This window comes from Ranitomeya variabilis, chromosome 2 (assembly GCF_051348905.1).
Source record: "Ranitomeya variabilis isolate aRanVar5 chromosome 2, aRanVar5.hap1, whole genome shotgun sequence".
In the NCBI taxonomy this organism is placed as follows: domain Eukaryota; kingdom Metazoa; phylum Chordata; class Amphibia; order Anura; family Dendrobatidae; genus Ranitomeya; species Ranitomeya variabilis.
In genome coordinates, this window is record NC_135233.1 from 140272207 (window position 1) to 140299479 (window position 27273).

Sequence of the window (27273 nt, forward strand, 5' to 3'; positions counted from 1 at the left end):
TCAGCAATGTCAGCGGGGCCTCAACGACCAAAAAAAGGTCCAGGCCATTCCGACACGACCAGCGATCTCGCAGCAGGGGCCTGATCGCTGGTACGTGTCACACATAGCGAGATCGCTATGGAGGTCGCTGTTGCGTCACAAAACTTGTGACTCAGCAGCGATCTCGCTAGCGATCTCGCTATGTGAGACGGGGCCTTAAGACCACAAAGTCTACAACTGCCCTTTCTTTTTTAAGTGGGGGATTGAACAGACAGTCTAATAAATACAGAATGTACATAACTGTCCATGGTATAATACATGTCATATTAGCTACAGTTGATTGATTGCCACACAGTCATAGTTTCCTTTATAGAGTCCCAAATTTGCTTAGTTCCCCTCCCCCATCTTCCTATTATTTGAATATGACTGTGACTTTACAGCTGAAATCCCTGTCCTCTGCGCAGTCAGCATCTCTTTGGGGACAAACTGTCCATCCCGTGAAAACTGGATTTGTTTTAATCAACATTTTGCATGGATGGCAATAAAGCAGATTTTTCTTCTGCCAAGTTCTGCAGCTCTCAATAACGGCAGCATGATTTATGGCGTTACAACGCCGCTTACAAATTGCATCCAATATATGTATCACAGAGGTGCCAGGGATCAACAGATAGATACGTAAAAATTACAAATTGAGAGTATCAAAGAAAAATAAAATCATGTCCCGGCGGGATAATTTGCTTCTAGCTGTGGAAAGAACGCTGACAGAAACAATTTAGCCCACGCAAGGTCGGGATCTGCATTATTGAATATGTACTGTAAGGCCTAAAACAATATAAAGTCACACAAAACTAATTATTAGACGCTCCACAAGTAATATATAAAGCGACACGATTATGTTTCATAAATTTTACATTATGGTATGTTCCCATGTGGATTTTGGCTACACATTTATAATGCATACCTAGAAAGCGATTACACGGACGATCTGGGCTGATAATGGTTATGGGCCCCCACCAACCACTAAAATCATGACAGTCAGTTTAAAATGTAAGTAAAACCTTTAAAGGGGTATTACTAGTCTGAACATATATATTGAGTGGGCCATTTATATGGATACACCTAAATAAAATGGGAATGGTTGGTGACATCAACTTCCTGTTTGTGGCACATTAGTATATGGGAGGGGGAAAACTTTTCAAGATGGGTGGTGACCATGGCAGCCATTTTGAAGTCGGCCATTTTGGATCCAACTTTATTTTTTCCAATGGGAAGAGTGACATGTGACACATCAAACTTATTGAGAATTTCACAAGAAAAACAATGGTGTGCTTGGTCTTAACGTAACTTTATTCTTTCATGAGTTATTTACAAGTTTATGACCACTTATAAAATGTGTTCAAAGTGCTGCCCATTGTGTTGGATTGTCAATGCAACCCTCTTCTCCCACTGTTGACACACTGATAGCAACACCGCAGAAGAAATGCTGGCACAGGCTTCCAGTATCCGTTGTTTCAGATGCTGCACATCAAGTATCGTAAGGCAATTGTCTATGCTGTGAAGATACGAGATGTGCATCATCTGAAACAATGGATACTGAAAGCCTGTGCTAGCATTTCTTCTAAGCCCAGTGATTGGCTGTAGTGGTTACAAGCAGTGTAGATGAGTTGTTACCCCTGCAGATGTTCAACAATTACTTGAGCATTTCTGGCCCTGAGGAGGGTGAGCAAAAGCTCAGTTTCCTGTTTTAGGAGTTTGAGGGTCTATTCAACATTTTGATACAGGACAACTCATTTAAATTAGATTGTTCAATAAGACAGAAAATTCCAGAAATTCCAGTGTGTGCTGTGTGCTGAAAATAAATCTGAAATGCAAATAGAAATTCACCAATTATAATACATTTATGGAATAAAAGACATCAATGTCAACGCAAACTTTAGAACCGCACCATGAAAATGTCTCATTTCTATTTTGCATAGACAGGTTTACCTGTAGGAGTTTCCACCTGATGTTCAGGTCATCCAGTTGGCGAGCGTTTTTTGCAGATGGCTGAATGTCTAGTGCCGAGAGCTGACTAGCCACATCATTTACTGTCTTCACCTTTGAGCTGATGGGTGCAATTTCTTCTCCAAATGCCTGTCAAATAATAAAGTACAGAATATTTAAGGCTCCAGTCAGTACTATGAAGCGGTGCTCTGCGTGGAGAACATTGGAAGGTGAGTGCAGAATTTACAGGAGGAACTTTGTGTGCGAAGCTGTGTAAGGATTGATAAGAATTATGAATGAAGTATTTCACACACATCAAATGTCAGACCGAAATATATACTTTCCAAAAATCCTAACTAAAATGATGGGAACCTCATCCATATGCCTTAGAAGTAGAGGATGTCCTTCTGAGGCAGAATCTTCAAAGAAAGAACTACCAGATACAGTGCCTACAAGTAGTATTCAACCCCCTGCAGATTTAGCAGGTTTACACATTTGGAATTAACTTGGCATTGTGACATTTGGACTGTAGATCAGCCTGGAAGTGTGAAATGCACTGCAGCAAAAAAGAATGTTATTTCTTTGTTTATTTTTTTTTTAAATTGGGAAAAGTTTTTTCAGAGGGTCATTTATTATTCAACCCCTCAACCCACCAGAATTCTGTTTGGTTCCCCTAAAGTATTAAGAAGTAGTTCAGGCACAAAGAACAATGAGCTTCACATGTTTGGATTAATTATTTCTTTTTCCAGCCTTTTCTGACTATTTAAGACCCTCCCCAAACTTGTGAACAGCACTCATACATGGTCAACATGGGAAAGACAAAGGAGCATTCCAAGGCCATCAGAGACAAGATCGTGGAGGGTCACAAGGCTGGCAAGGGGTACAAAACCCTTTCCAAGGAGTTGGGCCTACCTGTCTCCACTGTTGGGAGCATCATCCGGAAGTGGAAGGCTTATGGAACTACTGTTAGCCTTCCACGGCCTGGACAGCCTTTGAAAGTTTCCTCCCATGCCGAGGCCAGGCTTGTCCGAAGAGTCAAGGCTAACCCAAGGACAACAAGGAAGGAGCTCCGGGAAGATCTCATGGCAGTGGGGACATTGGTTTCAGTCAATACCATAAGTAACGTACTCCATCGCAATGGTCTCCGTTCCAGACGAGACCGTAAGGTACCTTTACTTTCAAAGCGTCATGTCAAGGCTCGTCTACAGTTTGCTCATGATCACTTGGAGGACTCTGAGACTGACTGGTTCAAGGTTCTCTAATCTGATGAGACCAAGATCGAGATCTTTGGTGCCAACCACACACGTGACATTTGGAGACTGGATGGCACTGCATACGACCCCAAGAATACCATCCCTACAGTCAAGCATGGTGGTGGCAGCATCATGCTGTGGGGCTGTTTCTCAGCCAAGGGGCCTGGCCATCTGGTCCGCATCCATGGAAAGATGGATAGCACGGCCTACCTGGAGATTTTGGCCAAGAACCTCCGCTCCTCCATCAAGGATCTTAAGATGGGTCGTCATTTCATCTTCCAACAAGACAACAACCCAAAGCACACAGCCAAGAAAACCAAGGCCTGGTTCAAGAGGCAAAAAATCAAGGTGTTGCAGTGGCCTAGTCAGTCTCCTGACCTTAACCCAATTGAAAACTTGTGGAAGGAGCTCAAGATTAAAGTCCACATGAGACACCCAAAGAACCTAGATAACTTGGAGAAGTTCTGCATGGAGGAGTGGGCCAAGATAACTCCAGAGACCTGTGCCGGCCTGATCAGGTCTTATAAAAGACGATTATTAGCTGTAATTGCAAACAAAGGTTATTCCACAAAATAATAAACCTAGGGGTTGAATAATAATTGACCCACACTTTTATGTTTAAAATTTATAATAATGTAACTGAGCAACAAAACTTTTTGGTTTGTAAGATTTATGCATCTGTTAATAAATCCTGCTCTTGTTTGAAGTTTGAAGGCTCTAACTTATTTGCATCTTATTAAACCTGCTAAATCTGCAGGGGGTTGAATACTACTTGTAGGCACTGTATATGCTATAAAAAGGCAATTTTTAAGGCCCCCATACACATTGGATTAAAGGGACTAAACTGATTGCTTTTAATATGACTGATTAGTTATATATATGTATAATAAGGATGCTGTGAGAGTGAAAGATGGGAAGAAGCAGAAACATATTCTGTTTTTCCTGCTGAAAACATATTCAGGCGCAATAAAGTCAAGCTTTCCCTAGTGAAATATGCATGTTTAATATACATGAGCATGCAAGTTTAAAAGGGGCTGTCCAAGAGACTTGTGAACCCCTTCAGAACGCACACATAGGCTGTCAGGATTCTCCGTGCTGCATGCAGTTACATGACTGCAGCAAATATGTGACATGCATTCATGCGGCCACACTCAGACTAGACATGCTTGCTCTCGCAAAATTAACATGTGCTATATGCAAATGGCACCGGAAATACCAGAGAATCCTAACGCTGTAAAGATTCAGTGACTGCAGACTTTCACCACAAGCATGGAAAACCCCTTTAAGTGAGAGATGGGAGACACAGCTGTCAGCTAAACAAGCGTTCATCTGACCTCTGTATTAGGCTACGTTCACATTTGCGTTGTTGGGCGCAGCGTCGTCGACGCATGCGTCATGCGCCCCTATCTTTAACATGGGGGGCGCATGGACATGTGTATGTGTTGCATGTCCATGTCCATGTGTAAGCATGGTATGTGTTGTACTGCGTTTTACGACGCATGCGCCATATAGACGCACAAGACAGGGCGCAGAGGACGCTACTTGTAGCGTTTTCCCTTCGCCTAAAGTCCCGATCTGTAGGATCTTATGACAACGCATGCGTCGCAAGACGCTGTGTTGTGTACATGCGTTGTTGGTTGTGTCGCGTACGCTGCGCCCAACAACGCAAATGTGAACGTAGCCTTAGATGTATAGATACCTTTAGTCCTATTTCCTCATAACTATAGTATTATTTATTTTGCTTACTGGTACAGTATATCGCCATCATATTCCGCAGCGCTTTACACACATCATTATCAATGTCCCCATTGGAGCTCACAATCTAGATTCCCTATTAGTATGTCTTTGTACTATGGGAGGAAACTGGAGACTCCAGAGGAAACCCACAGAGAACATACAAACTCCTTGCAGATGTTGTCCTTGGTGAGATTTGAATCCAAGAACCCAACGCTGCAAAGCAATGCTAACCACTGAGCCACCGTGCCGCTATTCTCAACCATACTGTGACATTGTTTCACTGTGCCATAGGGTAATATGTAAATCCAGGCAACAAACCAAATCAATATCTGCATCTTAAATTGAATATATAGTGCATCTATGTATTTTTTTTACAGTATATGTGCAATGATTTATGTTAATACAATGTCTCTGTGCCAAAGTTAAAGAAGGCACCAGGCCAGACACTCAGTTCTGGCCTGCGCACATAGGAATAGTAAAAACATTGTTTTCTCGTCCCCTCATAATACAGATATATTATTGGCCAAATCTGTATCTGTAAAGTCTAAAGCACGATCTGGCATTGGTCCATCATGGATGTGTCAGACAAGAGTTTTATGTTTAGCTTTTAGGCTAGGTGAACACCATAGTATCTTCTTTCAACCAAGAGAACAGGGCAGATTATGCTAATCAGATTGATGAGAGATTGATCAGAGTGTGATGTGATCCGATTTTCTAAAATGACGAGAAGATAAAATATTCTCCATCTTCTCCATTCTGTCAGTTAGTGAAAATCAGCGTGTCATCAGAATGCAATCCGATTATTTCCACGGACTCACAGACTTGCATGGCCGAGTGCGATCTGATCATCGGATCTAACCCGGGCATGCTGCGACATGTGCACAGCCAAACACAACAACATTGGTCTGAGTCCACTGATTTGTCGGATTGTACTTGGAACGAAAATACGGCCATGTGCACAAGCCCTTAATGTTACAAGCAGAAGGATAATCTAAGTATAATTACTCTACTATAAGGAAAGCTGAGGACTGTACTTTAGTGGTCATGATTGACTTTATAACAAACTAGCTGTACTACCCGGCTTCGCCCGGGTTAATGACTGCTGTTAGCAAAATAGAATGTGTTAACAAAAATTTATTCTGCACACAAAAACCACAAAACAAATAGATAGAAATGTAATTATTAAAAGGCAAAAACTAAGCTAATAGAAGAATTTCACAACATATATTGGCTTTGTTATACTGAGAATGTCTTTGTTGCCTATATTAACCAATCAGAGCTCAGGTTAATTAACTGTAGCAAAATAGAAGCTGAGCTGTGATTGGTTGCTATTGGCAGCCTGATAAATCCCCAGCCAACAGTAAGCCCACCCCCTGGCAGTATATATTAGCTCACACATACACATAATAGACTGGTCATGTGACTGACAGCTGCCGGATTCCTATATGGTACATTTGTTGCTCTTGTAGTTTGTCTGCTTATTAATCAGATTTTTATTTTTGAAGGACAATACCAGACTTGTGTGTGTTTTAGGGCGAGTTTCATGTGTCAAGTTGTGTGTTGAGTTGCGTGTGGCGACATGCATGTAGCAACTTTTGTGAGATGAGTTTTGTGTGGCGACATGCGTGTAGCAACATTATGTGTGTCGAGTTGCATGTGACAGGTTAGTGTAGCAAGTTGTGTGCAGCAAGATTTGTGCATGGCGAGTTTTGCGCGTGGCGAGTTTTATGTGTGGTGCGTTTTGAGTATGTGCAAGTTTTGTGTGAGGCAACTTTTGCATGTGGTGCAACTTTTGTACATGTGGCAATTTTTCTGTGTGTGCAAGTTTTGCATGAGGTGAGTTTTCCATGAGGTGAGTTTTGCACGTGTGGCGAGTTTTGCGTGAGCCTAGTTTTGCATATGGCGAGTTTTGCATGTAGCGAGTTTTGCGCGTTGCGAGTTTTGAGTGGTGACTTTTGTGTTTCGACTTTTATGTGGCGAGGTTGGTGTGTGTGTGGTGAAATGTGTGCTGAGGGTCGTATATGTGTTCAAGCACGTGGTAGTGTGTGGCGCATTTTGTGTTCATATCCCCGTGTGTGGTGAGTATCCCATGTCGGGGCCCCACCTTAGCAACTGTACGGTATATACTCCTTGGCGCCATCGCTCTCATTCTTTAAGTCCTCATTGTTCACATCTGGCAGCTGTCAATTTTCCTCCAACACTTTTCCCTTCACTTTTTCCCCATTATGTAGATAGGGGCAAAATTGTTTGGTGAATTGGAACGCGCGGGGTTAAAATTTAACCTCACAACATAGCCTATGACGCTCTCGGGGTCCAGACGTGTGACTATGCAAAATTTTGTGGCTGTAGCTGCGACGGTGTAGATGCCAATCCCGGACATACACACATACATACATACACACATTCAACTTTATATATTAGATATACCTGTATGTAATCTCCTGTATATAGTATATACCTGTGTGTCATCTCACCTATATATAGTATATATCTGTGTGTCATCTCCTCCTGTATATAGTATATACCTGTATGTCATCTCCTCCTATACATACCATATACCTGTGTCATCTCCTCCTGTATATACTATATACCTGTAGGTAATCTGCTCCTGTATATAGTATATACCTGTGTGTAATCTCCTCCTGTATATAGTATATACCTGTATGTCATCTCCTCCTGTATGTAGTATGTACCTGTATGTCATCTCCTCCTCTATATAGTATATACCTGTGTGTCATCTCTCCTGTATATAGTATATATCTGTGTCATCTCCTCCTGTATATAGTATATACCTGTGTGTCATCTCCCCTGTAAATAGTATATACCTGTGTGTCATCTCCTCCTGTATATAGTATATATCTGTATGTCATCTCCTCCTGTATTAGCCCTCGTTCACACGTTATTTGGTCAGTATTTTTACCTCAGTATTTGTAAGCTAAAATGGCAGCCTGTTAAATCCCCAGCCAACAGTAAGCCCACCCCCTGGCAGTATATATTAGCTCACACATACACATAATAGACTGGTCATGTGACTGACAGCTGCCGGATTCCTATATGGTACATTTGTTGCTCTTGTAGTTTGTCTGCTTATTAATCAGATTTTTATTTTTGAAGGATAATACCAGACTTGTGTGTGTTTTAGGGCGAGTTTCATGTGTCAAGTTGTGTGTTGAGTTGCGTGTGGCGACATGCATGTAGCAACTTTTGTGAGATGAGTTTTGTGTGGCGACATGCGTGTAGCAACATTATGTGTGTCGAGTTGCATGTGACAGGTTAGTGTAGCAAGTTGTGTGCAGCAAGATTTGTGCATGGCGAGTTTTGCGCGTGGCGAGTTTTATGTGTGGTGCGTTTTGAGTATGTGCAAGTTTTGTGTGAGGCAACTTTTGCATGTGGTGCAACTTTTGTACATGTGGCAATTTTTCTGTGTGTGCAAGTTTTGCATGAGGTGAGTTTTCCATGAGGTGAGTTTTGCACGTGTGGCGAGTTTTGCGTGAGCCTAGTTTTGCATATGGCGAGTTTTGCATGTAGCGAGTTTTGCGCGTTGCGAGTTTTGAGTGGTGACTTTTGTGTTTCGACTTTTATGTGGCGAGGTTGGTGTGTGTGTGGTGAAATGTGTGCTGAGGGTCGTATATGTGTTCAAGCACGTGGTAGTGTGTGGCGCATTTTGTGTTCATATCCCCGTGTGTGGTGAGTATCCCATGTCGGGGCCCCACCTTAGCAACTGTACGGTATATACTCCTTGGCGCCATCGCTCTCATTCTTTAAGTCCTCATTGTTCACATCTGGCAGCTGTCAATTTTCCTCCAACACTTTTCCCTTCACTTTTTCCCCATTATGTAGATAGGGGCAAAATTGTTTGGTGAATTGGAACGCGCGGGGTTAAAATTTAACCTCACAACATAGCCTATGACGCTCTCGGGGTCCAGACGTGTGACTATGCAAAATTTTGTGGCTGTAGCTGCGACGGTGTAGATGCCAATCCCGGACATACACACATACATACATACACACATTCAACTTTATATATTAGATATACCTGTATGTAATCTCCTGTATATAGTATATACCTGTGTGTCATCTCACCTATATATAGTATATATCTGTGTGTCATCTCCTCCTGTATATAGTATATACCTGTATGTCATCTCCTCCTATACATACCATATACCTGTGTCATCTCCTCCTGTATATACTATATACCTGTAGGTAATCTGCTCCTGTATATAGTATATACCTGTGTGTAATCTCCTCCTGTATATAGTATATACCTGTATGTCATCTCCTCCTGTATGTAGTATGTACCTGTATGTCATCTCCTCCTCTATATAGTATATACCTGTGTGTCATCTCTCCTGTATATAGTATATATCTGTGTCATCTCCTCCTGTATATAGTATATACCTGTGTGTCATCTCCCCTGTAAATAGTATATACCTGTGTGTCATCTCCTCCTGTATATAGTATATATCTGTATGTCATCTCCTCCTGTATTAGCCCTCGTTCACACGTTATTTGGTCAGTATTTTTACCTCAGTATTTGTAAGCTAAAATGGCAGCCTGTTAAATCCCCAGCCAACAGTAAGCCCACCCCCTGGCAGTATATATTAGCTCACACATACACATAATAGACTGGTCATGTGACTGACAGCTGCCGGATTCCTATATGGTACATTTGTTGCTCTTGTAGTTTGTCTGCTTATTAATCAGATTTTTATTTTTGAAGGATAATACCAGACTTGTGTGTGTTTTAGGGCGAGTTTCGTGTGTCAAGTTGTGTGTGTTGAGTTGCGTGTGGCGACATGCATGTAGGGACTTTTGTGAGATGAGTTTTGTGTGGCGACATGCGTGTAGCAACTTTTTGTGTGTCGAGTTGCATGTGACAGGTTAGTGTAGCAAGTTGTGTGCAGCAAGTTTTGCGCATGGCGAGTTTTGCGTGTGGCGACTTTTATGTGTGGTGCCTTTTGAGTATGTGCAAGTTTTGTGTGAGGCAACTTTTGCATGTGGTGCAACTTTTGTGCATGTGGCAATTTTTCTGCGTGTGGCAATTTTTCTGCGTGTGCAAGTTTTGCGTGTGGCGAGTTTTCCATGAGGTGAGTTTTGCACGTGTGGCGAGTTTTGCATGTGGAGAGTTTTGCGCGTGGCGAGTTTTGAGCGGCGACTTCTGTGTTTCTACTTTTATGTGGTGAGGTTGGTGTATGTGTGGTGAAATGTGTGCTGAGGGTGGTATATGTGTTCGAGCACGTGGTAGTGTGTGGCGCATTTTGTGTGTGTGTTCATATCCCCGTGGTGGTGTGGTGATTATCCCATGTTGGGGCCCCACCTTAGCAACTGTACAGTATATACTCTTTGGCGCCATCGCTGTCATTCTTTAAGTCTTTAAGTCCCCCTTGTTCACATCTGGCAGCTGTTAATTTCCTCCAACACTTTTCCTTTCATTTTTTCCCCATTATGTAGATAGGGGCAAAATTGTTTGGTGAATTGGAAAGCGCGGGGTTAAAATTTCACCTCACAACATAGTCTATGACGCTCTCGGGGTCCAGACGTGTGAATGTGCAAAATTTTGTGGCTTTAGCTGCATGTATGCATGTGTGTATGTGTGTATGTATGTATGTATGTATGTCCGGGATTGGCATCTGAACCGTCGCAGCTACAGCCACAAAATTTTGCACAGTCACACGTCTGGACCCCGAGAGCGTCATAGGCTATGTTGTGAGGTGAAATTTTATCCCCGCGCTTTCCAATTCACCAAACAATTTTGCCCCTATCTACATAATGGGGAAAAAGTGAAAGGAAAAGTGTTGGAGGCGTCGCAGCTACAGGCACAAAATTTTGCACAGTCACATGTCTGGACCCCGAGAGCGTCATAGGCTATGTTGTGAGGTGAAATTTTAACCCCGCGCTTTCCAATTCACCAAACAATTTTGCCCCTATCTACATAATGGGGAAAAAATGAAAGGAAAAGTGTTGGAGGCAAATTAACAGCTGCCAGATGTGAACAAGGGGGACTTAAAGAATGAGAGCGATGGCGCCAAAGAGTATATACTGTACAGTTGCTAAGGTGGGGCCCCAACATGGGATAATCACCACACCACCACGGGGATATGAACACACACAAAATGCGCCACACACTACCACGTGCTTGAACACATATACCACCCTCAGCACACATTTCACCACACATACACCAACCTCGCCACATAAAAGTAGAAACACAAAAGTCATTGCTCAAAACTCGCCACGCGCAAAACTCTCCACATGCAAAACTCGCCACACGTGCAAAACTCACCTCATGGAAAACTCGCCACACGCAAAACTTGCACACGCAGAAAAATTGCCACACGCAGAAAAATTGCCACATGCACAAAAGTTGCAACACATGCAAAAGTTGCCTCACACAAAACTTGCACATACTCAAAAGGCACCACACATAAAACTTGCCACGCGCAAAACTCGCCATGCGCAAAACTTGCTGCACACAACTTGCTACACTAACCTGTCACATGCAACTCGACACACAAAAAGTTGCTACACGCATGTCGCCACACAAAACTCATCTCACAAAAGTCCCTACATGCATGTCGCCACACGCAACTCAACACACACAACTTGACACACGAAACTCGCCCTAAAACACACACAAGTCTGGTATTATCCTTCAAAAATAAAAATCTGATTAATAAGCAGACAAACTACAAGAGCAACAAATGTACCATATAGGAATCCGGCAGCTGTCAGTCACATGACCAGTCTATTATGTGTATGTGTGAGCTAATATATACTGCCAGGGGGTGGGCTTACTGTTGGCTGGGGATTTAACAGGCTGCCATTTTAGCTTACAAATACTGAGGTAAAAATACTGACCAAATAACGTGTGAACGAGGGCTAATACAGGAGGAGATGACATACAGATATATACTATATACAGGAGGAGATGACACACAGGTATATACTATTTACAGGGGAGATGACACACAGGTATATACTATATACAGGAGGAGATGACACAGATATATACTATATACAGGAGAGATGACACACAGGTATATACTATATAGAGGAGGAGATGACATACAGGTACATACTACATACAGGTGGAGATGACATACAGGTATATACTATATACAGGAGGAGATGACACACATATATATACTATATATAGGTGAGATGACACACAGGTATATACTATATACAGGAGCAGATTACCTACAGGTATATAGTATATACAGGAGGAGATGACACAGGTATATGGTATGTATAGGAGGAGATGACATACAGGTATATACTATATACAGGAGGAGATGACACACATATATATACTATATATAGGTGAGATGACACACAGGTATATACTATATACAGGAGATTACATACAGGTATATCTAATATATAAAGCTGAATGTGTGTATGTATGTATGTGTGTATGTCCGGGATTGGCATCTGCACCGTCGCAGCTACAGCCACAAAATTTTGCACAGTCACACGTCTGGACCCCGAGAGCGTCATAGGCTATGTTGTGAGGTGAAATTTTAACCCCGCGCGTTCCAATTCACCAAACAATTTTGCCCCTATCTACATAATGGGGAAAAAGTGAAGGGAAAAGTGTTGGAGGAAAATTGACAGCTGCCAGATGTGAACAATGAGGACTTAAAGAATGAGAGCGATGGCGCCAAAGAGTATATACCGTACAGTTGCTAAGGTGGAGCCCCGACATGGGATACTCACCACACACGGGGATATGAACACAAACACAAAATGTGCCACACACTACCACGTGCTTGAACACATATACGACCCTCAGCACACATTTCACCACACACACACCAACCTCGCCACATAAAAGTCGAAACACAAAAGTCACCACTCAAAACTCGCAACGCGCAAAACTCGCTACATGCAAAACTCGCCATATGCAAAACTAGGCTCACGCAAAACTCGCCACACGTGCAAAACTCACCTCATGGAAAACTCACCTCATGCAAAACTTGCACACACAGAAAAATTGCCACATGTACAAAAGTTGCACCACATGCAAAAGTTGCCTCACACAAAACTTGCACATACTCAAAACGCACCACACATAAAACTCGCCACGCGCAAAACTCGCCATGCACAAATCTTGCTGCACACAACTTGCTACACTAACCTGTCACATGCAACTCGACACACAAAATGTTGCTACACGCATGTCGCCACACAAAACTCATCTCACAAAAGTTGCTACATGCATGTCGCCACACGCAACTCAACACACACAACTTGACACATGAAACTCGCCCTAAAAAACACACAAGTCTGGTATTGTCCTTCAAAAATAAAAATCTGATTAATAAGCAGACAAACTACAAGAGCAACAAATGTACCATATAGGAATCCGGCAGCTGTCAGTCACATGACCTGTCTATTATGTGTATGTGTGAGCTAATATATACTGCCAGGGGGTGGGCTTACTGTTGGCTGGGGATTTATCAGGCTGCCAATAGCAACCAATCACAGCTCAGCTTCTATTTTGCTACAGTTAATTAACCTGAGCTCTGATTGGTTAATATAGGCAACAAAGACATTCTCAGTATAACAAAGCCAATATATGTTGTGAAATTCTTCTATTAGCTTAGTTTTTGCCTTTTAATAATTACATTTCTATCTATTTGTTTTGTGGTTTTTGTGTGCAGAATAAATTTTTGTTAACACATTCTATTTTGCTAACAGCAGTCATTAACCCGGGCGAAGCCGGGTAGTACAGCTAGTATTAGATATAACAGTTGCATCTGACGAACTCTCATCATTTCTGATATACTCTCAGAATCTCACGCACGTTTGTCATCTCTGGAAACAGATTAGAAGTCTACTAAGGCACTCCTTTGTAATTTAGATCTAACCATCATTTTTCTATGAGATACCTCATAGTAATCAATAGGCTCTCTCAGCTTCCATTGGAATCAGTGAGCAAAACGAACCATTAATTCAATTTGTCTGTTCCTAAAACGGAACAACTGAAACTAAAAAGTGTGTATGTGAACACAACCTAATAGGACACTCCAGACTTTCAACCCCCGTGTGTCTGGATCCACCACATTTTCAGTATCATGGAACATTATGTCTATTTAATTGTTTTTACTCACATACTGTTATTTTTTATTGCTTCTATATATTTTATTAGAATGTAATAGCAGAACAGTAATAACCAGTTTGATATTAAAAAAACAGTCACATACACAAGTCTGAGGGTGCAGCTAGCGTTGTGGTGGATTATTAAAGAAATACATCAGCTCCAACTTTAAAAGCACAATCTCTTCTCTTACTTTATAGCACATCAGGGCTTCCCGCTACATTTATACCATTTACAACATCAAGGCTACAATTTGATCCTAGCAGAAAATACATTGCTCTTGATTGAAAAAGTCACATTGGAGAGCTTGTTATGTGTCTAAAATGCACTCGATTCACCCAGTTCCTGCTATCATCTGATACTGCAAATGTTATTTCTCAGTTATATCAATGAAGGCAGGATAGAATTTGTAAGTCGCAAAACACTATAACCAAAAGACTTTTTGAGCTGGTGACTGGGACCTGTATGCCCTGAGCTTCGCTGTACTCGATCATCTGTTTGCAGCTCCAGTACTGGCAGAATGTACACAGAGTACAGAGACAGAATAGTAGATCCATGTATAAAATGGCCTTTTTCAGGAGCTGTAACTTATATTCTATTGATGTGAATAGGAGCCAAGCTGAAATATCCAAGTATACACTATAGAGTGTATGGAGCTGTGCTGTCCTGGCTATGCACACTGTGTACATCCAGCCATCGGGAAAGCTGCAAACAGTTGTGATAGTTCTGATTGTGGACCTCTCCAATCCAATTTTGATAACTTATCTTTAGGATAAGTTATTAATATCTTAGTACAGGAAATCCCCATTAAAACTGATTCTGACACTTGCTTTTTGTCACCTTACCTGAGAGCAGCATAAATTAATAACATGGAGCCTGATTCCAGTGGGGTATTGAGCTGCTTGATTTAGTTTTGGCTTGTTACAGACAAATATTTCAAATTTTGACTCATTCAGAGCACAATATGACATTTTTTCTGCACAGATAAGTTGCTTGGCCTTGTTTACATGTCAAAGGATTTGTTTTTAGTCCAAATTCTTCCATAAAGACCACTTCATGCCACAGTTCTGCGATCAGTAGATGGGTTCCACTGGTTGCTGCCAGTTCTGAGTTGATGGCACTTTCTGGACATCTCCCGAATTTTCAGAAAAATAAGCATTTTGTGTGTTTGATCTGCTGCACTAAGCTTAATTAGCCACCACTGCGTTTATGGTCTGCAAAATTGCCCATCTGTTGTGTTGGTGTCCTCAATGCTGAGAAATACAGACAGATACCAGTACCTACCCATTATTCATCACGCAATACCATCAGGGAGGCGTCTGATTTGCTCCAAATGTATTCAGCAGTAGGATAACGAAGTAGAGTAGAGGGTAAAGATGAACAAGGAGTCCAGGGAGTGATTATATGGCCTCCATAGAGCCCTGATCTCAAGATTGAGACTGTGTGGTATATGTGGTATAACATGAAGATACAGAAGGATTTGAGTAAGCCTACGTCTACACATCTGTGTGCAGCTACCCTCGAAGTGCCAAAAACCTGTGAGCTTTGAGAATTTGGTAGACCACTCCTGATACGATCTTTTGAAACATTATCGTGATTTATTGAGAGATTATTTATGGATAGATGTCCCTTTTACATCTTATGGCATGCGCAGAGTTTATCTAGGAGTTATTTTTGGAGCAGGTTTGCTTCAAAAACTGTATTAAACATAAATTCAAAAAGGCTCAAAAGACTTTTCCTATAGATTTCCATTGTAAAACCTCTTTGCAGTTCATATGTTCAGTCTACTGAGCATTTGTTTTGCTTCAGAGTTCGAAAAACGCTGTGAATAAAAAATGCAAGAGCATGTCACTTCTTTGAAGCAGCTCCTGGTGGCATTTTCTACACACTAGGCACTGTCTAATTAAACAACTGTAAAATATACGGTACTTTAGGGGGAAATTTTTTTTTTCAAAATTCTTCACAAACTCTTCAAAACAACTTTTGGAAGTGAAAGCCTCCCTTAAGAGAGCATTGTCTGAAGCAATTTTCACTAGAATACTCGTTGTTTTTGGCTGCCTCAAAAAATCTCCTTGTGCACATACCCTCTATATATATATATATAGTGATGATATGGCCCACACAACCCTGTCTGTGATTACATGGAGATTGAACGACGGGCACAATCCTACATTCACAGAAGATCTGAGGTTAGTTCTCCAATATGTTTGAGCAACCTCCCTGCTGAATACAGTATTATGAGTGTTACGTCCTGTATGATTTATGCCACAAATGACATCTGCTGCCATTTTGATAACAGATATGTAGACAACACAAACAACCAATACGTCTGTATGAATGTGGTGTGGTTCTGAGAATGTAATACCGGTATGAAATGACTGGAATAATACATTACTCAGAGCATACACAAATAAATAGGAAGGAATGGATTGGATAACTAATAAAAATTCAAATTGGGTTTGGTGTAAGGGGGCTCCGAGAGCCGACCAGCTGCTCTCAGATACGGTGACAGGCTGATGTGACCAGCAAATGAATCCAAAACAGCACAGCTTCACACACTGTGTAGTGGCCACTGCCGGGTTCCCTTCAATAGGAGCTGACCTTCAGTATCTGGAAGCAGCCACTACACAGTGAACCAAACTGTGATGTTCCAGCTCTGTTGACTACTTACACCCACCTGCCACTGATGGGATTGGTGGGGGTGCTGGGTGTAAATCCTCCACCTATCTGATATTAATGACCCATCCGACGCCTGAACAACACATTTAATTATGGAATTATTGACAAAATTCAAAGGCAATATTGAATTCCATGCCATCTTGCATACTGCTTTATAGTTAATATTAATATTGGCCTCATTGTAACACTAGCTTAACGTGTGCTGAGCATGCACACATGGATTGATTTATAAAGATAAGGGTATGTTCACACGTACAATTTATGTATTTTTTTTAATTTTTTTTCTGCAAATATATGCAGGTTGCGGCCTGAAATTGGCAGAAGGAATTACGGGCATCTTTGGCACATTGTTTGTGCTTTTTTCCACACAACACAAAAAAAATGTTTAGAAAAAAACACAAATTGTGCGCAAACATAAAAACCAGACCCTCATAGTGGAAGGATAATGCACACAGTGATATAGAACATCATGGCAGAGAATCCCACTTACACAACATTATCACAGCATCGAGATAATAAACCATGGTACTCTCATACAACACATAATGGATACTTGGCTCTCTCAGGCCCTAGTGCCCAGGAGTAACTGAGACCACCAACATAGTTCTCTGATGTAATACTTTTTTGATCATTTTTCTACCGTGCAAATCAAAGGTTTGCTTTTTACTGACAGATGCTAATATTTCACCTCCATTTACCACCTATAAAATTCTGAGTCATTCAAGCAGCCTGCCAAGCGAAGCAGAAAGCATCTAAAACAAGACATGAAATGATTATGATAGTTTGTGACTTTATTATTATATCTCAGCAGCTGCTTAGTGATTCATGTTTATAGATCTGAAGTTGCAAAACCTCAGTTTAATTGAATATATAATTTTCAGCAAAATGTATAAAGGTAATAAAAATGAAGCATAATTTCACGCTAATTAATTGATCATTGAAAGTGTAATTATAACCAGAATCCACTAGTCACTGGTCTCATTTCAGGAATCTGTAGGATGCCACTGCCTGAGGTCAAGTGTGATGTAATGTACAAGGCCAAGAGAGTGAAAGAAAATATGTAAGGGGAGATTAGACGGAAATGCATCAGTTCTGTGAATCCATCTTCTATTATACATCACTGAATCACTTCTATAACACATTCCAACAGAATCGTGACACACATTGTAAATAATATATATGATGGAATGCAGTGGATGTTTATTAGTATTTCATATATCTCTATACAACTTCTTTTATGAAAGTGAAATTGTCATGGATATTTCTAACTGATCTGATTCTTGGGTTTATAAAACTACCCGTAGAGAGCATGTGTAATGTTAACTTAGCCAACATTATGGATTCTTCATTTTGAACAATCTCTACTTTATAGAAGAGTAACTTAAAAGGTACCTTAGGGGTAAGGTTTCCATTTGTGGAGTGGTGAAACCCCGCGATGATAAGCCCATACACAGGCTGAATACCATTCTCCCACTATTGGGGAGTCCGTATTATATCGACTCATCTTCCTGACAGGTCATATAGTCACCTTCCCCTGACATTATCCCAAATTACGTTACTGATGAAGGTCCCGTTGTGAGACCGAAACGTTTTTTGTTGGATTTGGGACGCAATAAATCTGCTTGTTTCCACATACCATTAAGTTGAGTGCCGGGTTTTGTATTTTAATTGATTGGTTTGGGAACCTACCCGTGCACCATATTCGGTTGTGCACACGGCTATCTAACCATTCCATTTGTGGAGTGACATGGCTGGCATGCCAGTGTAAGGAGACTTATAAGACATACAATGCTACTCTGGGAAATTAAATATGCAAATTGACTCTTCAGAGAGGAAGGGGACAACAGATCTAGTGCCACCTATTAGAAGTAACAATCCTAAAACTCAATATCAACCCTTTCAAGACCCTTGCCATATGACTTAGAATACAAGCCAAACCAGAATCTCAATTTGCAGATATTGGGGCACGGCCCCTCCTCAGTGCAAATCATAAGATCTGATTTATCCTACGTTATGTGGCAAAACTAGTTAAAGGGTCAATATTGACTTTTAGGATTGCTACTTTCAATAGGTGGCACTAGAGCTCTAGTCCTGTTAATCTCTGATGAGGCAATTTGCATATTTAAAAGGAGCCTGTCAGATTCATACTTCCCAAACCACACAACACAAATCTGGGCTTTGCTGCACGATTGCAGCCAGGTTTATTTTTCTCCCCCTGGCCGGATTCTTCCCACACCACTCTGGTTGATTGACAGGTCTCTTCTATGTGTGTATATACAGAGAGACCTGTCAATCACCTGGCGTGGCTAAGGGGAAGCTTTCTTGGGGTGGTACTGGACAAGTCTCGTCTTGCCTAGTCTTAGTCTTACCTATGGTCACCTGCAGGATCTTCAAATTATATTTCCTATAAAACGTCTGAGCATTTCAGAGAACAAAGTACCTGGCTGTAATCATGCACCCCGGCTGATCCTTGTTCCTCTAATGTGGGTGATATGAATCATCTGACAAGTACTCTTCAACCAAAAGGCAAATCACAAAGTGACCTCATGCTGGGATCCCAAGCAATAAGCTCTTATCTGTGTGGAAATCCGGTGGTAAATATTCAACTTCCCAGCAGATCCACCAAGGGAGAAATTAATTACTAAAAGGTGCCCATTTAAAGGGAACCTGTCACCCCCAAAATCGCGGGTGAGGTAAGCCCACCGGCATCATGGGCTTATCTACAACATTCTGGAATTCTGTAGATAAGCCCCCGATGTATCCTAAAAGATTAGAAAAAGACGTTAGATTATACTCACCCAGAGGTGTAAGCCCATGATGCCGGTGGGCTTACCTCACCCGCGATTTTGGGGGTGACAGATTCCCTTTAAAACAGTATATTTTCTATGTAATGCAGGAAGCTAAAAGTTCTCCAAAATAAGTGACGGTAATCGCTTTCTTCTCTAGCTAAGGAATCAGGGTCATGAAAAGAAGACCCTTCATTTATGTCATGACACAGGACAGGGTTTTTCTCCAGTCCTGGTCAGGCAGGGGTTAATCTTGTTTAGCCTCTCTTTGGTTCAGGGAGGGCTATTTAGGCCTGCAGCTGGCCTGGTTCTGTGTCAGTGATACTTTTGCTTATCCGGCTTGAGTTATTGAACAAGGTTATCGTTCTGATATCGTTGTGCCTCTGTGTGCTTGTGTATCCAGTGTATGACCCGGCTTAGACTCTGTTTCCGTTTCAGCCTCTTGATTCAGTACCGCTTTGTACTCTCTAGTTCCGACCACTGGCTCTGTCGTTGACCACTCTCTGTCTTGTTCTTTTGTCCTGAGCTCCCGTCTGGCTACCGACCTCGGCTTGTCCCCCACCATCCTTCTGTCTCATCCCTGGCTACTGCTAATCTTCCCAGCTTCTGACCTCGGCTTGCCTGACTACGTACCCAGTGTTCACCTAGCTGTCGGTTCTCATCCGTTCTTGGAGTTTGGCTCCGCCCCTGGCACCTTCCCAGCCATCACATGATCTGCCAGGTCCTGCTCCGCTTTCGCTCGAGCACTGCGGTGTCCGTGCATTCCCTATGTTTCATGTGCGGTGATCCATTGAAATACACACTGTGTGTGTGTGTGTCTTTACAATTTAATTCAGAATTTCCTAATAGGATGTATTAAACTTGAAAACCCCTTTAATACAGTATATTATTTGGTATACTACATAATAGTATAGGCTGCGTACACAGTCAATCACAATTGTGAGTATTCACATACCATAAATTATATATAGTTCAGGTTTGCAGTGGGCAGATGGATACATTCTTAAAAGGAACTGAAGTTAGACAAGACCCTAAAACGTTAGCATGAACAAATTTGAGAAGTGAAAAAGATAGGTAAAACACTTGCTTAAGACACCTAAAATTTTAAGTTTCATTCCAACAAGGAGGGTAGGAATGGTAGGAAATTCATCAGTCAACATGTCCTAACATGGCTACGCCATCACAATTTCGAGTCAATATAAAAGGAGAGATTTGCCTAAATGTATTAATAGGGAAGATGGGGGAATGACTGCAAAGTAAAGGAAGACAAAGAATGGAAGTCAACTAAAGTTAAAAGCTCCTTTTCATGTTCACACAAAACTTGAAGAATTAGTCAACAATTCTACTCAAATAAGTGGTTTTAAAAAAGTTCCCAGGTCAGAAAAGTCAGTGAAGCTCTTTGATACTAAATTATAAAAAAACACAATCTACGTACAGCACTGGACAATATGATGTATATAACATACACAGGAAGAAACAAATACTGTATATTTATGTGCAAGTGATGTGCCTAACCACTAAAATTTAAAAAAATAAACCCCAAATATTTTTACTTATGGGGATCAGCCGGCACTTGCTTGAGGCAAAATATAGTATGTGTGTGTGTAAATGTCAATGAATAAGCATGAGCTTCCACACTATGTATATGAACATGTAATAAATATAGCAGGTAAGTAATATGGTGATCACTGGGCTATATTGAGATTACTTACACTTGTCTTCTTAATGTGCTCCTTCAAAGAGTCGATTAATAAGTCTCCGACCGGCTTCCAGTCACTGCGCACTTTCTCTGCTGCCACCAATCTTGCATCCAGATCATCCATTGAACTTTGCAAAACCCTCAATCTTTCCAAAGCTTTCTCCACTTGCTTCTGCCAGCTGACAGCCTGCGAGTTTAGGCTTTCCCACTTCTCTTTAACCTCTATTGACTGTTTTCGCATAGTTCTGGCAATTTTTTGGGCTTTCTCTTCGGGGGTTAATTCTTTAGGAGTAAAAAAAAAAAACAGAAAGGCTTTTTTAGATTCAGCATTTAAAAGTCAAAATGTGCAAGTCCAAGAGCTAAATACTGTATGGAGCACAGCATACAAGCTGATGATTTATTATTTCTGAATAACTTAATCATAAACGGCTGCTTTTTTTATGGACTTCTTATAAAGTCATACTTAATAAAAAATAAACAAATAATGTTATCTGGGCCTGGCTTATTTATGGGCAGTCACTGTATCTTAACCTACAGTTCGCGTTGGTAGCCTTTCCTGATACATACCTTATCATTTCCACAGATACTGTATAAGCAATATACAGTACGCAGTGGAACAGAGCAGCTCCATACATTTCTTAGTAGTCACTAATGAGCACAGCACTGATCTCCATTTTGTTGAAAAGTACAGATTTAACCAGCTGTCAGTCAGTGCCGGGTTCTTGGCTACAGCCGCCGCTCACTATGTACTGAGTGGTGATTGAAGCCACAACGGCCCACCACTATGACTGGAAGGCCAAGGCTTTCAGGAGGAACAAAGTTCATTTCCTCCCGACAGAAGGGCTTTCAGTGTGGGAACCGGACAGTTTCAGAATGTTGTGCCAGACCCCACCAATCGAAGGGCTCGTGCACACAAGTGTATAAATTGGACCAGTGATCTACCTCTATACTTTATGGATACACTGCAATTCTGTAACATAGGTGCTGAAAACGATAGCTGCTGCTGTAAAAAAAAAAAACGGATTGCACATGGATTGTACACAGATGACAAATGAGAAAAAAGCTTACCACGTTTCTGGATGAAAATTGTAACAATTTTTTTTACTGTTGTGCAACCCTAGCATACTATTTGTGAGTTAATTGATTATACTATGAATACGTCATCAATATGTCAATCCATCTAGCCCTAGTCCAGAAAACTCCTTTTGTAATAATGCATCTCTACCATCCAGAACAGTATCATGATCACACCAGCAGCATTTTAAAATGATGATAATAACAATCCCAATCTTATTAAATTATAATAAGTTAAGGACACATGCATTTTTTCACAACAACCTGAACAAAAAAAAGTTATCTACAACTTTCAAAACAGCTCGATTAATTCAGTATCAAGTATGAGCCCCACTTGCAGATATACATGCATGTACAAACTCTGGCTGCTGTCAAATAAGTTATTAATGGTTACCTGAGAAATGTTCTTCCACGAATGAACTTGGGAACACAAATCAACAAGATCCGCTGCTGGCAGCACCCTTTCCAGTTGGCGACAAGTGAAGTAACAGATGTGCTTAATGATAAGCCCAGAGATGCTACAGGCCATGGTAGCCCTTTCAGCCCATGCAGGCTGCTCACAGTAGCATGTGTTAAGGAAACTACTTGGAGAATTGGCCACTGGTTCCATGATCAAATTAGTGTAAAGCCAACCTGTTCGTGTACCAGGAAAGAAGACTAAAATAATCCAGCTACTGTATATTGTTCCATCCCACACCATAATCCTACTCAGACAAGAATGGGACATTTCTCTCTCATATCATCTTCTTTTTGAAATGTATAGCTGTCATTAATTACTAAATTACGGTTTTTCAAGTGTTATGAAAAAATATCTATCTTTCAACTTCTGATCTGTGTTTTTCTTTACATTTTACAGTGTCCCAACTTTTTAGGAATTGGGGTTTGTAATTAATTGGCTGTTCTGGTCCAAATCGATAAGTCTGCAGTCACTCTGTGTGCAGTCACAGTGAGTGCGCTGCGGGGACAACTTTATGGCGCGAGGCCAAGTCCACTGGCCGGGAGTATGTATAACTCATACATGCAGTATGTGAAGGGGAGATTCATAAGCACCACTAAGCCTGCCCTGGTTAGTGAGCACCGTGCTTCATTAACTTGTCATAGACAAGACTGGAGGTCTTTAAATACATCTAAAATCAATGACTACTACTCTCTCCCTGAAACTTCCCTATCAACTTCTGGTAATGAAATGTATTATTTTCTCTTCACACATGCTATCTGTATTCTGTGTATGGCTGACTGAGCTCTGAGGTCTTCTCTCAGCAACTACTCCTGCTTGGACTTTTATAGTAGCTATAACTCATTAGTAACATGTGACCTGTAGTCTGTCATTATTGGCTTTGCTACAGAGTGGGGTGCCTGTAGGGCATTATAGGTAAGGCCGCTATGCCATGCCCGAGATCAAGTCTTCCTTCTTTTCTGTCTCATGCCATCTGTGACATACAATATAGGAGAACGTTGTCAAATTCTGCGCTGCTGAATCATTGTAGTCCAAAGCTATTAAAAGTGGTCTTTATTCAACGCGTTTCTGAGTTTCAAAGAACTCCATCAGGAAATACCACATAAGAATCGTTTCTTATGTGGTATCTCCTGATGATGGAGTTCTTTGAACTCAGAAACGCATTGAATAAAGACCACTTTTAATAGCTTTGGACTACAATGATTCAGCAGCGCAGAATTTGACCACGTTCTCCTATATTGTATTCTCAACGGCCGGTCCCTCGTGGATCCGTGGATCAGCGGCAGCGAATCTCTCCATTGCTTGTTTTAGGCTGCTTTCACACATCAGTTTTTTGCCGTCAGGCACAATCCAGTGAATTTTGAAAAAAAAGGATCCGGCAAAAGTTGCCGCCGGATCCGTTTTTTTTTTTCTCATAGACTTGTATTAGCGACGGATTGCGATGGATGGCCTTACTTTTCATCCGTTTTTTCCCAGATCCGTTGAAAATTGTTTTTCCGTCGGTCAGAGAAAACGGACATAGCAAAGTTTTTTGTGTCGGTCGAAAAAACGGACCGTTCAGTAGCGTTTTCCATTCTGCTCTCTCTCTCCTCCATACCCTTAGATCCAATTAGCTGGATCAGCTAGTCGGATCTGGCGAAAAAACGGATCCGTCGCATCAGTTTTACACAATTTGCGACGGATCTGTTTTTTTCAAAATTCGCCTGATGACACAAACCTGATGTGTGAAAGAGGCCTTAAGCTACATCTGGTGAGTGCTATTACCTTGCATTGACTGCTCAATCTCGGATAAAACCCTATTGCGCTATTTCCCTCCAACAGTTTTTACAGCCATCTGTAACATGGCAGTGAAACTCGGAAAAATAAAAATAGAAGAAATGTACTGCATAGTGAAAATCCACCGATATAAGTGGTAATAAGTTACTGATTATAGTATCACGCTCATCTAGCTTTATAACACCTTGATACACTTTCAGAACCGCTACAGTCGTCGCCCCTCCAAAACCCAACCACTGAAAATTGTAATAAATGGCACTAGTCAGGTAACAAAAAGGGGATTCTCTTTTACAGTGCTGTGGTAATGAGCAAAACGCTTGCGGTAAAACCCCAATAAGCAAATAAAAATGTACTGAATAAAAAGAGGTTCTTATTAGTGATGAGCAAATATACTCGTTACTCGAGAATTCTCGGGGGTCCTCCGAGTATTTTTTAGTGCTCAGAGTTTTAGTTTTTAGCACCGCAGCTGAATGATTTACATCTGTTAGCCAGCATAAGTACATGTGGGGATTCCCTAGCAACCAGGCAACCCCCACATGTACTTATGCTGGCTAACAGATGTAAATCATTCAGCTGCGGCAAGAAAAACTAAATCTCCGAGCACTAAAAAATACTCGGAGGACCCCCGAGCGTGCTCGAGAAATCTCGAGTAACGAGTATATTCGCTCATCACTAGTTCTTATATAACAAGTATATAATGTCAATGAGTTACGAGGCAAGAACAGACTCTTCCTCAGGACAATTAACACCAATCAAGTAACATGGTGGTGTGGCCATTTCAGGGGAATTTGACTCAAACTAATCAACATTTTTGGGGATTTTAAAAATTTGTACCAAAATTAATTCAAACAGAATTGATTTGCTCATCTCTTGTCTGTATGTTTAAATGGGTGGCACACTGTGGAGGAACGAAAAGTGAGGAATGATTAGACAGCCAAGACAAAGATGCGATTTAAAAAATATTTAAAATATATCATCTTTTAGGTAGAAATGTAAGATTCTTTATTAAATGCCTTGACATAAAAAGTCTCGTGAGCTGCATTACTGAGATGAGGGGAAAAAACAAGCTTCAGATAACAGAGCAGGAGACCAGGAGCTCAAAAATGAGCCAAATACCTCATTATAAACTGGGAATGAAGAGAGGAGATGCAACAGCCATGACCCAAGTGTTTTCTTAGAAAGAAATAAGATCTCGCTAGCAGCTTCTGTGTGACTGCAGAGCAAGTTAATGGATTATTTTAGATTCCTTACAGAGACAATTACAGGAATTTGTGCTGCACCCCTGGCCAGCTTTCATCAAAACATTTTGCAGAAGACAACATTTGATTAAGACTGAAAAGTCAGCAAAAGGAAAATATTCTTTTCATCATTAAGTTACCCTGGAAAGAAGGAACAAGTTACCATGCGGATGGAAGAGGCTAGTTTCAATGTAATTCCAGACCCTGAGACCCAGATGGTAAAACATATTAATGGTGGAGTCCTATTAGGACACAGTCAGAAATCCTTAAAGGAATTGTTCTCTCTCTCAGTAGCGCTCGCTGTTTTGCAGACACTTCAGCAGCTCCTGACAAACATGTCAGGCATGCTAGAATTAGCCATCTGCCTCATCAAGCGAAAACTTAACTTATCCATTATCTAAAAAGTGCAAGATATGAGAAGAGTTACAAAACAAACTTTTCTGAAGGTCTCGCACACATGATAATGTCCCTGTGCAATCTGTGTGGTTCCATACTCGAACCTAGAAGAAGTGCTCCATATTGCAGTAGGCATTGGACCATGCTTAATTTTCTTTCTCACAAATTCTCAGAGAACATGCCCTTCTGAAACAGCTACAGAATAGACCCAGAGAGTTCCAGGATCTGATACAAATCTGACCTAAGGCTGCATGTATGATATGTAGATTGTAAGCTTGCGAGCAGGGACCTCACTCCTAATGTCACTGTTTAAATTGTCTTAACTTGTACTGAATTTATTGTCTGTACATGTACCCGCTTAATTGTAAAATGCTGCGGAATATGTTGGCGCTATATAAATAAAAATTATTATTATATTATTATTATTATGTTACTCAAGGGGTTAAAAAAAAATTACATTGCAGGAGTAACCAAGATGTAAAGCCTATTGTGAATAACTCAAGAAAGTACTAATGTGGACTTTAAGTGACTTAAAGGACTTATCCAACTTTGAGCAATTATTTTTTTTACATAAAAGCACCATTCCAGCGTTTTCTTTAATTTCACCTTTTGAGTGGTGCTTAAAATCCAAGTACTTTGCCCCCTGTCTGATACTCACCTTCCGGCTAGTGATGAGCGAGTGTACTCGTTGCTTGGGTTTTTCCTAGCACGCAAGCGTGACCTCGAGTATTTGTGACTGCTCCGAGATTTAGTTTTCATCACGGCAGCTAAATGATTTACAGCTACTAGCCAGGCTGAGTACATGTGGGGGTTGCCTGGTTGCTAGGGAATCCCCACATGTAATCAAGCAGGCTAGTAGCTGTAAATCATTCAGCTGCCGCGATGAAAACTAAATCTCCGAGCAGTCATAAATACTCAGAGGTCACCCGAGCGTGCTCAGAAAAACCCAAGCAACAAGTACACTCGCTCATCACTACTTCCAGCGTTTTCATGTTTTCACCGCCGCTCCAGTACGTCTCCTGCAGTTGGTGACCTGCCGCCTACTCTAGTGTTTCATGAAGCGAGCCTGAGGTCACTAATCAATGTAAGTCTATAAGAGTCTCGTTCTGG

General features: G+C 41.2%; 1 protein-coding gene across 5 annotated transcripts in view; it reads right to left on the bottom strand.

Annotated features, from left to right (window-relative positions):
* UTRN (utrophin) overlaps positions 1 to 27273 on the bottom strand; it is an 846507-nt gene that overhangs the window by 201567 nt on the left and 617667 nt on the right. For all 5 annotated transcript variants that reach the window (XM_077283030.1, XM_077283029.1, XM_077283032.1 and 2 more), the window contains 2 exons: positions 21236 to 21504; positions 1966 to 2112 (listed from right to left, as the gene is read on the bottom strand). In XM_077283030.1, the coding sequence (XP_077139145.1) occupies positions 1966 to 2112; positions 21236 to 21504 (416 nt within the window). The remainder of the gene's footprint in view (positions 1 to 1965; positions 2113 to 21235; positions 21505 to 27273) is intronic.